This window comes from Molossus molossus, unplaced genomic scaffold, assembly GCF_014108415.1.
Source record: "Molossus molossus isolate mMolMol1 unplaced genomic scaffold, mMolMol1.p scaffold_m16_p_12, whole genome shotgun sequence".
Taxonomy (NCBI): Eukaryota; Metazoa; Chordata; class Mammalia; order Chiroptera; family Molossidae; genus Molossus; species Molossus molossus.
Genome location: NW_023425347.1, coordinates 56,199,136 through 56,212,755, shown reverse-complemented (window position 1 = coordinate 56,212,755; position 13,620 = coordinate 56,199,136). Strand labels below are relative to the sequence as shown.

At 47.5% G+C, this 13,620-nt stretch overlaps 1 protein-coding gene across 2 annotated transcripts in view; it reads left to right on the top strand.

The window, feature by feature from the left end:
• PGM1 (phosphoglucomutase 1) overlaps positions 1 to 13,620 on the top strand; it is a 54,526-nt gene that overhangs the window by 23,984 nt on the left and 16,922 nt on the right. For both annotated transcript variants that reach the window (XM_036256864.1, XM_036256863.1), the window contains exons 2-7: positions 2,857 to 3,019; positions 3,362 to 3,508; positions 4,967 to 5,092; positions 7,910 to 8,100; positions 9,332 to 9,486; positions 12,237 to 12,352. In XM_036256864.1, the coding sequence (XP_036112757.1) occupies positions 2,857 to 3,019; positions 3,362 to 3,508; positions 4,967 to 5,092; positions 7,910 to 8,100; positions 9,332 to 9,486; positions 12,237 to 12,352 (898 nt within the window). The remainder of the gene's footprint in view (positions 1 to 2,856; positions 3,020 to 3,361; positions 3,509 to 4,966; positions 5,093 to 7,909; positions 8,101 to 9,331; positions 9,487 to 12,236; positions 12,353 to 13,620) is intronic.

Genomic DNA, 13,620 nt, shown 5'->3' with positions numbered 1-13,620 from the left:
TATAAGATATCTGGCGGACAGTGAGTGTCCAGCTTGGCAGTGTGAGTGATGCAGGGGGGAGGAGCAGGGGGAAGGGGTGCTGGAAGGGGGACTCAGTGTCCGGCCGAGAGAGTATCTCTAAGTTGGTAGACACTCGAGAGCCAGAGAAAGATTTGTCTTTTTTCCCCCCTTAATTTCAATTTTTTTGTGGCAAAGTATATATAACAAAATGTATCATTTTAACCGTTTTTAAGTGCACAATTCAGTGGTATTAATTACAGTCACAGTGTTCTGCAGCTATCATTATTATCCCTTCCCAGAACTCTTTCATCATTCCATCTAAAACTCTACACCCACTAAATAATAACTCCCCATTCTTTCCCCCCACCCCCACCCTCCCCAGCCCCTGGCAACCCCTGTTTTACTTTTGTCTATGAATTTGCCTATCTCGTATAAGTGGAATCATATAATACCTGTCCTTTTGTGTCTGGCTTATTTTACTTAATATAATGTTTTCAAGGTTCACCCATGTTGTAGCATGTATCAGAGTCTCATTTCTTTTTCAGACTGAGTAATAGTCCATTGTCTGTATATACTGCATGTTGTTTATCCATTTATCTGTTGATGGATGCTTGGGTTGTTTCCACCTTTGGCTACTGTGTATAATGCTGTTATGAATACAGTGTATATATTATTTGTTTGAGTCTACTTTCTTTTGTGTCTGTACCTAAAGGCAGAATTTCTGGGTCATATGGCACAGGGAAGATTTGTGAGTAGAGGAGGGACACAGACTGTAGTTTAGAAAGATGAACTAGCCCTGGCCAGTTTGACTCAGTGGTTGAGTGTCGGCCTGCGGACCAGAGAGTCCTGGGTTCGGTTCCCACAAGGGGCACGTACCACCAAAAAAAAAAAAAGAAAAAAGAAAGATGAACTGGGTGGGTCTGAGGAGGTGGGATCGATTCAGCCAGTGTGGAGCACGGAGATGCAGGCTGGAGAGAAGCCCGGGAAACTAGAGTCAGGAGCTGTCACAATGCTTCAGACTTCTTGAAGGAAGGAGGCTGTTAGAATAATACCTCCCCAGTATGAAGTTGAGGATTCATATTCCTGAGGGTGATTCACGGGGAAGAGTCTGCTCTGGAAGGGATATTTGGCCAGCTCTACGTCTTCTTGGGCCGAAGAGAAAGAAGCTACTAGGGATTTCCCTTGCTTCTATTAGCTCAGCTCCCCTTCTCTCTCCCCACCTCCCTTTTTACGCCTCCCCCTCTCCCCCCCAACAGTGCCCTCAGTCTTGGACCATTACTGACTGCAGATACCACCATGAGGAATGGTAGAATTAAGGGCTGATTTGGGTGGCATAGCTTAATTCTCACTGATCAGTTTCCCCTTCCACACCGAATGCATACAAAACCTAAATAAGAATCAGTATGCTCGATGTGCAAATACAGTTTCCAGATGACTCCACCAGCCACTCCGCTGATTGAGTTGCCATCTCTAAGCCTCTCCTATTGAAATTATGGAACTCCTCAACCACAGACTTTTATTCTCATCAGAACCACACCTGAAACTGCTGGAAGTGTGAGGTGTTTCCGTTCCCACTGTACTGAGGCAGGGAGTCTCAATGCTTTTCCCAGCCGTTGCAGCTAGAGGCCCTGTGACCTTGTCATGTCCTCTGCCCCCGTGTCCACCACGGCACCTTGCCGTAATGACTTGTTGTTCTTGCTGACAGATGGGAGTAAGCATGAGCAAACGGGCAGCAGCACCCTGACAGCTTCGACCCCAGCACCCTCACCTGCGCAGGGGGAGGGGCCATCGTGAGGATGAACTGAAAGGGCCGTGGGCTGCAGGAAGCTCTCTCCCCCCGGGAATGACCATGATACTGATGTCGAAAGGAGCCGATTCGCAGCTCCTGCCCTGGTCGTGACCACTTCCTGAGGGAGGCAGAATGTACCCAAAATATTAGTAGAACAAAAATTGTTCAGAGACAGACATATGAGCCAAGAGGTGGTTGAAACTGAGCCAGCTGCTTCCTGGGAGGCGGTGGTATTGGAGGAGGGGAATTATAAGGCAGTGACCTCTGGGAGGGTGGCAAAGGTGATAGTCCCAGAAAAACTTTCCAGTGGAGTCCGGGGATCTTGCTGGCATGTTCACCACGAGAAACCCATCTTCTACTATCAAGTCATTTCTTCGACCATATTGATCTCTGGTGGGGCAAAAGGAAATAACAAATAGAAAATTTAAAAACATCCCTGTCCCTTTCTTCTCTCAAAGGGGGAATGGAGGGAGGGCACAAACTCCTGACTTTATAAATCTTTTTATAAAGTCACGTCTTCTCCAAGTATGTCAAACTGACAGAACTCTTTTTTTTTTTTTTGTCCAATATGGGTCACGTTGAAACAGATATAAATTACTATCATTTTAGTAAAGGAAGAGCTAGGAGCTGTGCTAATACCATCTTTGAGAGATATGGGATAAAAATGTGGGTTTTCTCACACTTTTTCAGAGTATACAAATTATGAACCCGGTCTGGAAAGACTGTTTGGCACATTCTTATGTTTTCTTGCCAGAGTCTTACCCCACCCCCCACCCCCCGGCCCGGATCATACACTATTCTAAAACTGCCAAGTCCCCAAAAAACTATCTGAAGGACTGGCTTTCTTCAATAGTAATGATTCTGCTTCAGTAATAATATTATTCATCAACAATAATAATATTCTTCTTCAAAATACTAATAACCACCCAAGCTGTAAATATTCACTCAAGAACATCTTTCCTGGTCCGATAGGCTCTCTCTTGGTTCGTCGGCCTGTTGCACTGGTGTTTCTGGGCAGGAGCTCTGGACTTACTGATGTGAGAGTGTGTGTTCCGGATTTCTTCTAGATCGGGCGCTTGGTTATCGGACAGAATGGAATCCTCTCCACCCCTGCTGTATCCTGCATCATTAGAAAGATCAAAGCCATTGGTGGGATCATCCTGACAGCCAGCCACAACCCTGGAGGGCCCAATGGAGATTTTGGAATCAAATTCAATATTTCCAATGGAGGTGAGTTTGCTGTCATTTTGAGGATGGTCAGTTTTATGTTCAGTAGGATAAACCAATAATCAATGTCTTGGGAGGCCAGGGTCCTGGTTCTGGTGGGGGTTCTTTGTTTCCTTTGGGTGGAAATGAAATGCTTCTCATTCTGCTGTGACTGACTATGAGGAGCCAGGCACCAACAGTCCTTAACATGATATTTTCTTTCAGAAAACCCTGGTACTTTGCTGCCTGAATGGTGAGATGAATGGCAGCTGTGCCAGTGGAGAGCAATGCATGAGTTTTGTGGGGGGGTTTGTATTTACATGTCAGCTGCACAAAGTGACCCACTATTTGCTAATTGATTTCCAGGTCCTGCTCCAGAAGCAGTAACTGATAAGATTTTCCAAATCAGCAAGACAATCGAAGAATATGCAATTTGCCCTGACCTGAAAGTAGACCTTGGAGTTCTGGGAAAGCAGCAGTTTGACCTGGAAAACAAGTTCAAACCCTTCACAGGCACGTCTACCCTGTCCTTCGACCCGCAGCCCCCCTGCCCGCTCCACTTCCAGAGGGAGCAGTCGGCCTCCCCGGGTTCTAGTGGCAGGGTCCTCAGCTCCAGACAGACCCTGGGCACTACGCGTTGCACGCGGTAACTAGCAGACCTGGAACTGGGCCTGGGAGTCTAGAGACCTGGCTCTCTGGGCCCTGCCAGTGATCAGCAGTGTGACCCTGGGGAAGTCATTTCCAAATCTCAGGGCCTCAGTTTCCGTACCTATAAAAAGAACTTGATTAGAAGGCCTGTAGTATTATATTCATAGCTAATTTTTATTGAACTTTAATTATGTGCCAGGCTCTTACCATTTATTACCCCATTTTATTCTGTCAGAAGCCCTGCAGGGGCAGCCTCTTAGTATTTACTTTTTCCAGATGAGGAAACAGAGGCTGAGAGAGCTTGAGTGACAGGCTCAAGGACACCCAGGGCGTGAGCAGTAAGCCAGGACTCAAACCCAGGTGTGAATGATTCCACGGCCTGCATTTCGATTTTTGTTTTTTTTCCCTGCCCTAATATTCAGTAAAATCAAATTAGACCATCTGGGGGGTTAAACTGAAGCTCCCTGTGGTGGCAGTAGTGGTAAACAATTTGTTGTTAAATGTCAAGGTATTACAGTTACGGATGGAGCAAATGTCTGTGGAAGTGTTCATATGGATCAGACGAGGGTGAGACGGCTGGCAGTGTGACTTGCATTTGACTTCGCTCTAACATGTGGTCTCTCCTCCGGGCGGCGGTGTAGGAAATGCATTTTTTGTTTGAACCCACCCACCGAGAGCTGACCATTGCATCCGTACAAGAAGGTGTCGCTCTGCTACCTCTTGAAGACATGCTTAGGGTGTAGAAAACACCAGTAGAGAATTTCTTAAATTCTTGATGTTTCGAAAATGTTCAGACCCTGAGAGTCCAGCAACAAGAACAATACTAAGTTCTTATATTGAGTTTATTCCTTTAGCAGTGCATGTGAAAAGGATTCATTGAAAACAATTTTCCCCCTGCTTTTTACCATTCAGTCCTGACGGCAGTGGACCTGGAATAAGGAAAGGGAAGTAGGCGTCACACTGTCTGTTATTTATGACACCAAGATACACTTCTCATGGACATGGACAGGGAATCAAGGTGGCATTTACCGCCAGGCAGACCTCTCAAAAAATCCCGTGTGCGCCCACCCCAGCCGTGTGGACAGGTGGCTTAGCCTTATCGACCTCGCGCTCCCTGGTCTGCAAAGCAGGACTCCCAGCACTGACGCTCGCTCGGGAAGGTTGTTGGGAGTAAGGTCACGTGCCAGCCCTGGCATCTCGGGGCTGCTGGGCAATGAGCTCTAACGTAGCCAGGGCGTGTTTGCAGCGATGCCGTCGTTGCAGGGGACACCGTTTCTAAATGTGCGCAGTCCCTCCCTCTTCCAACACTGCCTGTTCCCACAGTGGAAATCGTGGATTCGGTGGACGCTTACGCTGCGATGCTGAGAAACATCTTCGATTTCAGTGCCCTGAAAGAACTGCTTTCTGGCCCAAACCGACTGAAGATCCGCATAGACGCCATGCACGGAGGTACAGAGCTGCTTCCCTCCGCCCCCTCCCCTCCGACTGGCTGCTGTCTGCTGTGCGCGTGATGCCTGGAGCCTTTTCTTCAGACTCTCTCTGGCTTTCTCCCTCATTTTAAATTTAAACGTATGGGGGTAGCTTCAGTTAATAACATTGTATAGGTTTCAGCGGTACAACTTGATAATAGATCATCTGTATATTGCATTGTGTGTCCACCACCCCAAGTCTAGTCTCCTTGGGTCACCATATATCTGACCCCTGTACCCCCTTCATTCTCCCCACACCCCACGTCCCCTCTGGTAGCCACCATTCTGTTGCCTGTGTCTGTGAGTTTGCTTATTTGTTTGATATCCCACGTAGGAGTGAACTCATATGGTTCTTGTCCTTTTCCATTGCTGACATTTTTTTAAACAATTATTTTGCAACTGTTTCAGCAATATCCACCCAGATAAAAATCCACTTGTAAGCAGCAAAACAACAGACACTCCCCGTGGGAAGGTGGCGTGGAGGGCAGTTTCCACAGTGAGCATCAGGCTTTGTGTGGTGTGCAGCTGTGTCTGTGGACTCTTCCTGCCCCTCCAAAGATACCTCACATTCTTCCTAAATGCCCCCTCTATTTCCAAGGGGGCGATTTGTCATTTACTACATGTGGCAAACATGTCCTGAGCCCCACAGCCCCGCCCCCGGCCCCCACGTGCTTCTTTTCTTAGAAGAGGAGGAGCAAGCCCAGGATTAAGTTCGGGAACAACAGGATGTGTCTGCCCCTCTTCTTCCCCTGTGGGCGGTGTGGCCAGGTCCGCGAGGCAGCAGCTGCTGCTGTGGACCAGGACCATGAGGTTTCTTGCACGGAGGGGTATGGGACTTCCTGAGCACTCAGAGTGTTCATTTGTTTGTAATAATTTAGAATTTTGGAATCTTTGAGTGGCAGATTTCCCCTAGTATTGGAATCCAGTTGCTTGCCTGGCTGGGAAAGACTTTCTACCTGTGCTTGAACCCTTTGAGGATGCTGTTCAGAGCCTCCTGTTAACACTGCATAACCACGGTCAGAAAACCTCCTCAGGGGCTGAAGTCTTCCATCCCGGAACTCGTCCCCTTGGTCCTGACTGGGCTCTGGAGTCCCACAGATGTGTCTACTTCTTTTTATTTTATTTTTTTATCCTCACCAAGGACATGCTTAACGAGGAAGGGAGAGAGAGAAAGAGAGAGAGAGAGAGAGAGAGAGAGAGAAACACCAGTGTGAGAGAGAAACATTGATAGGCTGCGTTCCGCACGCACCCTGACTGGGGATCGAACCCACAACCTAGGCATGTGCCCTGACTGGGAATCGAACTGGCAACCGTTCAGTGCATGGTATGACCCTCAACCAACTGAGCCACTCCGGCTGGGCTGGGTGTACTTTTTTATTCAGACAAAAGCTGTTCTGTCTTTTCAAACCATGCAACAGACATGTATTGAGTACCTACTACATGTGTGCTTGGCGGGTGGGCCGGGACTCAGCAGGTGACTTCCTCCACAGAGCCTGCAGCGCTTGGGGCGGCGAGGTGGGTAAAAATCCAACACTGCCCGGCCAACAAAATGAGGGTGAGATAGAATTTCAGGTATTCTCTTGCAGTGTGGAAGAAGGCATATTTTGACAAGGAGTATTACAGAAAGTTTCTGGGAAGAAGGGGCAACAGATTTAGCTTTAATGAAAGAAAGATGGAGGGTGGTGGAAAATCAGGCGATGGTCATCCCCAGCTGAGGCCGTGGCTGTAGCACATGCAGGAAGCCTTATATCTTTAAGATGCCCCAGAAGAGGAATGAGGAGAAGCCTGGGTTGGCTCAGGAAAGGGGCTTAGGATGGAGTATGTGCTGGGACAAGCTTTCTCCAGGCCTTTCAGTGATTTCTCAACGCCTCTGCTTCCACACCCCCCACAGCCCCGGCTGCTAGCGCTCTTCCTGTGCTGCGTCAGTGCCTCCCGGCCACGAGGCCCTGGGGGGAGACACACATTCTGTTCCCTTCTGGCCTCTGTGACATACATTGATGTCAGGACCTTCCTGGAGGAAAGCACGTTCTCAGTGTTTTAGAGATGAAGGTTCTTGGTAGTTCTGCTAGACGTCACCGTGAAGTATGTGACTAGTTTTCCCTGCTGTTTGATGTTGTTGTTACTGTTTTTGTTTGTGTTCTTTTAATCCGTTTGTCAGGCAGTTTGATAGAGTAGAAAGATAAGGGCTCTGACTCCCAGCTCCATTCCTGCTAGCTGTGTGAGTCTGGGCAAACGGCTTCACCCCAGAACCCCCGTTTCCTTATCTGTAGTTCGAAGGTGACAATCAGAATGCAGACATTTATAACATGTGCCGGTACTGAGTCCAGTGTTTCATTTTTATTAGCTCACTTAACCCTGTTAAGTAGCTGCTGTGATTATCCTTATTTTGCAGAGAGGGTAGACAAAGGCCCAGAGAGATCGAAGAACTTTCTGCGAAGGGTACAGCCGGTGATTGGCAGAGCTGGGATTTGAACCCAGGCACTCTGATTCCGGCGCTCAAGCTCTTAAAACTAAGCTGTACACCTTGTGGGCCCTTTGCAAGGACTGGGAGGAAGCACCTGGCACAGGTGTGCAGTGGGGCCTTCGTAATGGTCGGCTCCTTCCCTTCCCCACTCATCGGCCGTGCGACCCTACCAGTCGTTGCTCCTTGTGAGGCGGCCGTCTCCGCTAGCCCCTGAGCAGTTTGCACGTCCTCCGTGCTGTTCATGCCGTTTTCCCTAGGACGCCTCCACCTCCTTCCCCGGCCCCCCGACTCAATAAGCTTTATCTTCTGAGGCTTGCTCTCTCGCTTCCCCAGTTGTGGGGCCGTACGTGAAGAAGATCCTCTGCGAAGAGCTCGGCGCCCCTGCCAACTCGGCGGTCAACTGCGTTCCTCTGGAGGACTTCGGAGGACACCACCCTGACCCCAACCTCACCTACGCAGCCGACCTGGTGGAGACTATGAAGACAGGAGAGCATGATTTCGGGGCTGCCTTTGATGGAGATGGGGTGGGTACCGGCGCACTTCAGGGAACTGTGATGCGGGCCAGGCCTGACTGCGGGAGCGGAGAGGGGCTGCACCTGCCAGATCCCAGGGGCCTAGTGCGAGAGTCCAGGCTGTCCCGTTGCACCTGGGGTCCTGGCGAAATGGTTAGGAGACCCTCTCAAAGACAAATAAGAGTCCTTGGAATTAACCCATATTTTTCATTTCAGACATTCCCATTTGCTAAGAGTGGCAGGATTTTTAGGGCCTAGTTATGATCTAGTGAGCACTGATTCATGGGCTGGTTGGTCCTAGGTACCCATCCTAAGATAGGTTTCTTCTCCCAACTGACAAGTTGCTACTTGTTCAATCTCTGAAAGGATTTTGGAGATATAATATCTCCATTCGTTCACTCTCATTAGCTGAATGATAAAACTATAACGAGAGAACTAACCTTATATTCCTGCTCTATAATTGATATTTTTAATATCTGCCATTTTATTTACATTGATGAACATATACCAGACCAGGAGGAAATGTGTTTTAGGTTTCTATCCTTGGTGTCTCAGAGATAGTAGGCACTATACCTTAACTTCATTGAAAAAAAAATTTTTTTTCTTATTGTTGCTGTTGTCCTTTAATATCAGCTAGATTTGACTATTTCCTAAAAAATACATTTTCCCGTGTCACAGTTTGGGGAAATTGAAGGGGTCCACAGCAGGCGCTGTGTCGCAGTGCATCCTTCTGAGGCAGTGCATGATGGGAGTTTCTCTCCTGCACACTCGAGAACACCCTGTGTGCAGGCGCCGAGGAAGCAGGGAGGGTGGCAGCACGCCTCGAGGGTCCTGCGCCGACTGGCCGCTGTGACTTAGGAGCCCGACAGACCTACCACACTGAGTAAACAGCCAGCGTTTGCATTCTCGCCCCTCTTTCTCCTGTCCTCCTCCGGGAGAGAGCTGATTGGTTCCAGGGTTTGGAAAGGTCTGGAGGTTAAAGTGGGTGGCCCCTGGGGGCGAGCAGAGCGTTCGGCTGAGGAGTTGGCGCTTGTACTTTCCCTGAAAACAGTTTGAGCTCCTGGCCCAGCGGGGACTGTGCAGATCCATTAGAAACAAAATCCAGTGTTCAGAACCCACTATGAATACATGTATCAATTTTACGTTGTGTAATTTAAAATTTTATCCACCACTGTGTAAGATAGTTTGGTTTCTTCCACAGGTTGACTAAAAGCTCTTCCTTTGAATCCCCTCTCTCTCAAAGGATCGAAACATGATTCTGGGCAAGCACGGGTTCTTTGTGAACCCCTCGGACTCCGTGGCCGTCATTGCTGCCAACATCTTCAGCATCCCGTACTTCCAGCAAACCGGGGTGCGCGGCCTGGCCCGCAGCATGCCCACCAGCGGCGCCCTGGACAGGTCGGTCTCTCCTCCCCTTGGCCTCAGCAGGCCCTTTCCTGAGCTTGGAGCTCTCTTCCTCCCCTTCCAGCCAGGGCACCTGATACGCAGTGTGTGCTGGATAGTGTTTATTTTAGGAAGGAATGGGTGAAGGTTTTTTTTGGATGAGATGTCCCATCTCTGTGATCCCGTAGCACCCTGCATATCCCAGCACATACCACAGTGTTCTGAGAGCCCATTACCCGACGGCCTGCCCTGCTGGACTATATAACCCTCTTCAGGGAGAGACGGGCTTATTCACCATCTTAAACTCTGCCCGACCATAGTGTGCCTAGCACGCAGATGATAGGGGACACCCCCCACACACAGAGTTTAAACATGAATGACTGAATGCGAATAGTGTGCCTAGCACGCAGATGATAGGGGACACCCCCCACACACAGAGTTTAAACATGAATGACTGAATGCGAATGAATAAGTGAGTGGATGGCACTCCCACTGTAGTGTAGACGCCATTCCAAAGAACCGCTTCCCTTCCGCGGCGGACAGTGTGGGTGGAAGAGCCATCTGGGGTCAGACCAGTGTTCCACGGGAACTCTCCATCGCTCATCAGATACCCGAGCACATGCCAACACAGTACATGTTCATTTAGCCAAAATCTAAATAAATTGGAAGCTCATATAGTTGAAAAAATTCCATTCAGTTTTAATGAGAAAGGACCCAGTGACAATGAACAGTTGATATCTCTGACTTGCTTATTTGTTTAGTCACTATACATAACCTCACTCACAAAGGCTTTCAGTGGCTTATAAGATCTCATCTAAATAAACTGGAAAATATCAGTAAGAAATAACAAATGAGGACCAGACAGGGAGACTGTTAATGAGAATGTTAGGTGCCCAGTAAATGTTTCTAATAAGTGGATAAAGAACAAGTGAATTAATGAAAAGTCAGACCAGGTAGGAAAGCAGAAGGTACATATCTAGGCTCTTATAATAATAACTAATACTTACTGAACATGACCTTGTGCTAGACACTCAGTACTTGATATGTTTTAAGTCATTAATTCTCAGTCCAGCCCCATGGAGAAAATGCTATGTAAACCCCACTTTACAGGTGGGAAAAGAAAAGGGACAAAGAAGTTAAGTAATTCGCCCAAGGTCACCCAGCTAGTAAATGGCTGAGTCAGGATTCGAACCCGGAATCTTTGCTCCTAACCACTGGGCCATATAGTAGTTTCCTAGTGTGAGGGTGTGCGTGCGCGCGTGTTACAGAATAGTGCTGACTTCAGCTAATAAGAAAATACTGACTAATGTTTATATAGTGGTTTGTAGTTTACACAGTACTTTTTGACATTCACCGTCTCAATGGATCCTCACAGAAATCTTTATTTATTTATTTATTTTTCATTCTCACCCAAGGACATTTTTTTCATTTTTTGTTCAGATAGAGTGGGAGGGAGAGAAAAAGAGAGAGAGAAACATCGACATGAAAGGGACACATCGAGTGACTGCCACCCACATGACCCAGTCAGGGTCGGGGACAAACTGCAACCAAGGTACATGCCCTTAGCGGGAACTGAACCCTGGTCTCCCTGGACCGCAGGCCAATGCTCTAACCACTGAGACAAACCAGCCAGGGCAGCAATCTTTATTTTTAAGAAGAGACCAAAAGAGAAGTGAGCAGTCTTGTCTAGGACCCTGCAGCTAAATCAGAGCTTGAACTGGAAGCCTGGGTTTCTGCCTCTGTGTCCTCCGTCTGAAGTCGTGAGCTGCTGTGTGGCCACATCACTGTGCACTAGGCCTGCCAGGTCCTGAGATACCTTCGGTGTCACCCGAGAACAGCTTAATTCCAACTTTTGGAAAAATGGATAATCCACATATAGGCTCACAGTGGAAATATCTCATTACCGAGATAAAAGTTTATTGTACTTTCACAGTTTTCAGAGTCATAGATGTAATTTCCTCAAATGTTAGAATCAAAGCATGACACTATTGTGCTGGCAATAAAGCAAGCATTCTGGAAAGCAAACCTCACTAAACAGTGGATGAAAGGTAACTTTCCCTGTTCAAAAGGAAAGACATCTTAAAGAAAGTCACTTGAAGGTTTTAATAATCTAAAGATGTAATACTCTAAAGATGTATGGGGGAAAAGTTGTGTTGGAGGGGACAGGGGACCATGGGCTAGTGTGAATGAAACTGCTGCAAATGGGAGAGCCCACTGGGCACTGTCCTTGCGGGCCATCTGGTGAAATGAAAGGAACATTAGCTGGGCAGCTGAACAGCAGCCAGCTGGGCATCCTGGCTGTGTGACCTTGGGCTGATCACGTAACATTCTGTTTCCTTCTCTGTAAAATACTGACCTCCTAGACCCCCTATTCTATTATTTTGCGATTGCAGGTGCATGGAAACATCATTCTTTTGTTCCTTATGGGATGGTTATAGATGACTGTATCCAAAACACATGCGTTTAAATAGCCCCCCAAACAGCCTTGCACATTTTGCTCCTGTTGCTTCTTCTAAGATATTAAAGTCAGTGAGCTGAATTAATTCTTTCTTCTTCCCTTTCTACCCCCTCCTCGGAGTCCACATATAATAGCCCATTGTGCACAAGTTTTCTCTTACGATTTTCCACCAATCTTAGAATTGTGTATACCTCTGAGCAATGCTAAATGGGACCCTTGATTACAATAATGGTTGCTATTTTCCATCCCTCACATGGCTATGCTAACAGTCCTGCTGTGATGTAACTTTGATTTCATGCCTTTGAAGGGTGGCTAATGCTACAAAGATCGCTTTGTATGAGACCCCCACTGGTTGGAAGTTTTTTGGGAATTTGATGGATGCAGGCAAACTGTCCCTTTGTGGGGAGGAGAGCTTCGGGACTGGTAAGTGCGCCCCTTCTTTTCCCGTAAACACTACCTGCAGTGAAAGCTTAGACTGATCAGGCCGCCCTGAAATAGCAACGGTAGCTGATGTGTCCTAAATCAAGACACAATTTATTTATAACAACCCTGATGAAGTGTACACATTCGAAAAGCGGCGAGCACGTCCAGCCAAGGAGGGCTAATTTTACTTTCAGGAGGATCACAGCCACGGAGACAGGAAGTTTGGGGGCCTCCTCGGCAGCCTGGCCATTGAGTCTGTGGGGATTAAACAGAGTGATAAACATATTTTTCTTCCCTCAGTGGTCAAGGAAACCTTTATAAATGTTTTCATTTCTGGGAAGAAATATGGTGGAGCGAGTCCGTTTTTCATTTTTATTTAAGAGAAGGTTTCAGCGCAGCATTAAATCATTCTCTTTAATAGGCCCAGGTTTTCTATAGCAACGAGTTGTGATTTATTGAGGTTAAATGAAGGGAGACCATTAGGGTGGAACTAAGTTGCGAGGTAATCAAGAAATTAAGACTACACTCTTGACCATGAGGATGTATGTGTAAACTGTGGTGCAATGCAAGAGTGGGACATGGTGTGCTTGCGTGATGTCCTAACACCCTTACACCCCACTTTCTGGGCTCTCCCTTCTTCTCTTTGCTGGCCCAGTACTGACCTGAGGTCCCACCTCTATGACCTTCGCTACTGCGCCACCCTACCTACATCAGTCTCTCTTGCTTTTCAAACACCCACTTAGGCATGTGGCCCTTGCCCACGTGTTAGTCTCCAGCTAGGTTGCAAGGGCCTTCGGGGGCTATATTTCTCCTCCTATTCTCTCTACCTAACATTTTGAAGTAAAAGGACCAGTCTTCTTGGTCCGTCGGCACTCTACTTCCATTCTTTAGCAAAGGAAAGAAGACCAAAATCTAGCGTTCTGTGAGTCTTGCCGTTGAGTTCCAGTTCACGTGAGGTTAAACAGGATAGAATGCCGATTTCCTTTCTTTTCCTACAAGTCCTGGGCTAGGGTGGAAATTTTGTGACACCTATTTATAAAGTTCTAAGCAATTTAATATCCTTGAGGGAGCGGCAGTACTTCTTGGTAATGAATTGGCTTGATGGAATTGGAGGTGCTAAGAAAGATGAATGACTTGTGGCATTGAACAGTGTCCACAAAGAGGGTTGGATGACTTCCCCAGGCTCTCGGCCTGTGGTCAGAGAATACAAAGCACTGCTTAGTCCTTTCCTACCTCATAAAACATGGATGGTGCTACATTACTCCACA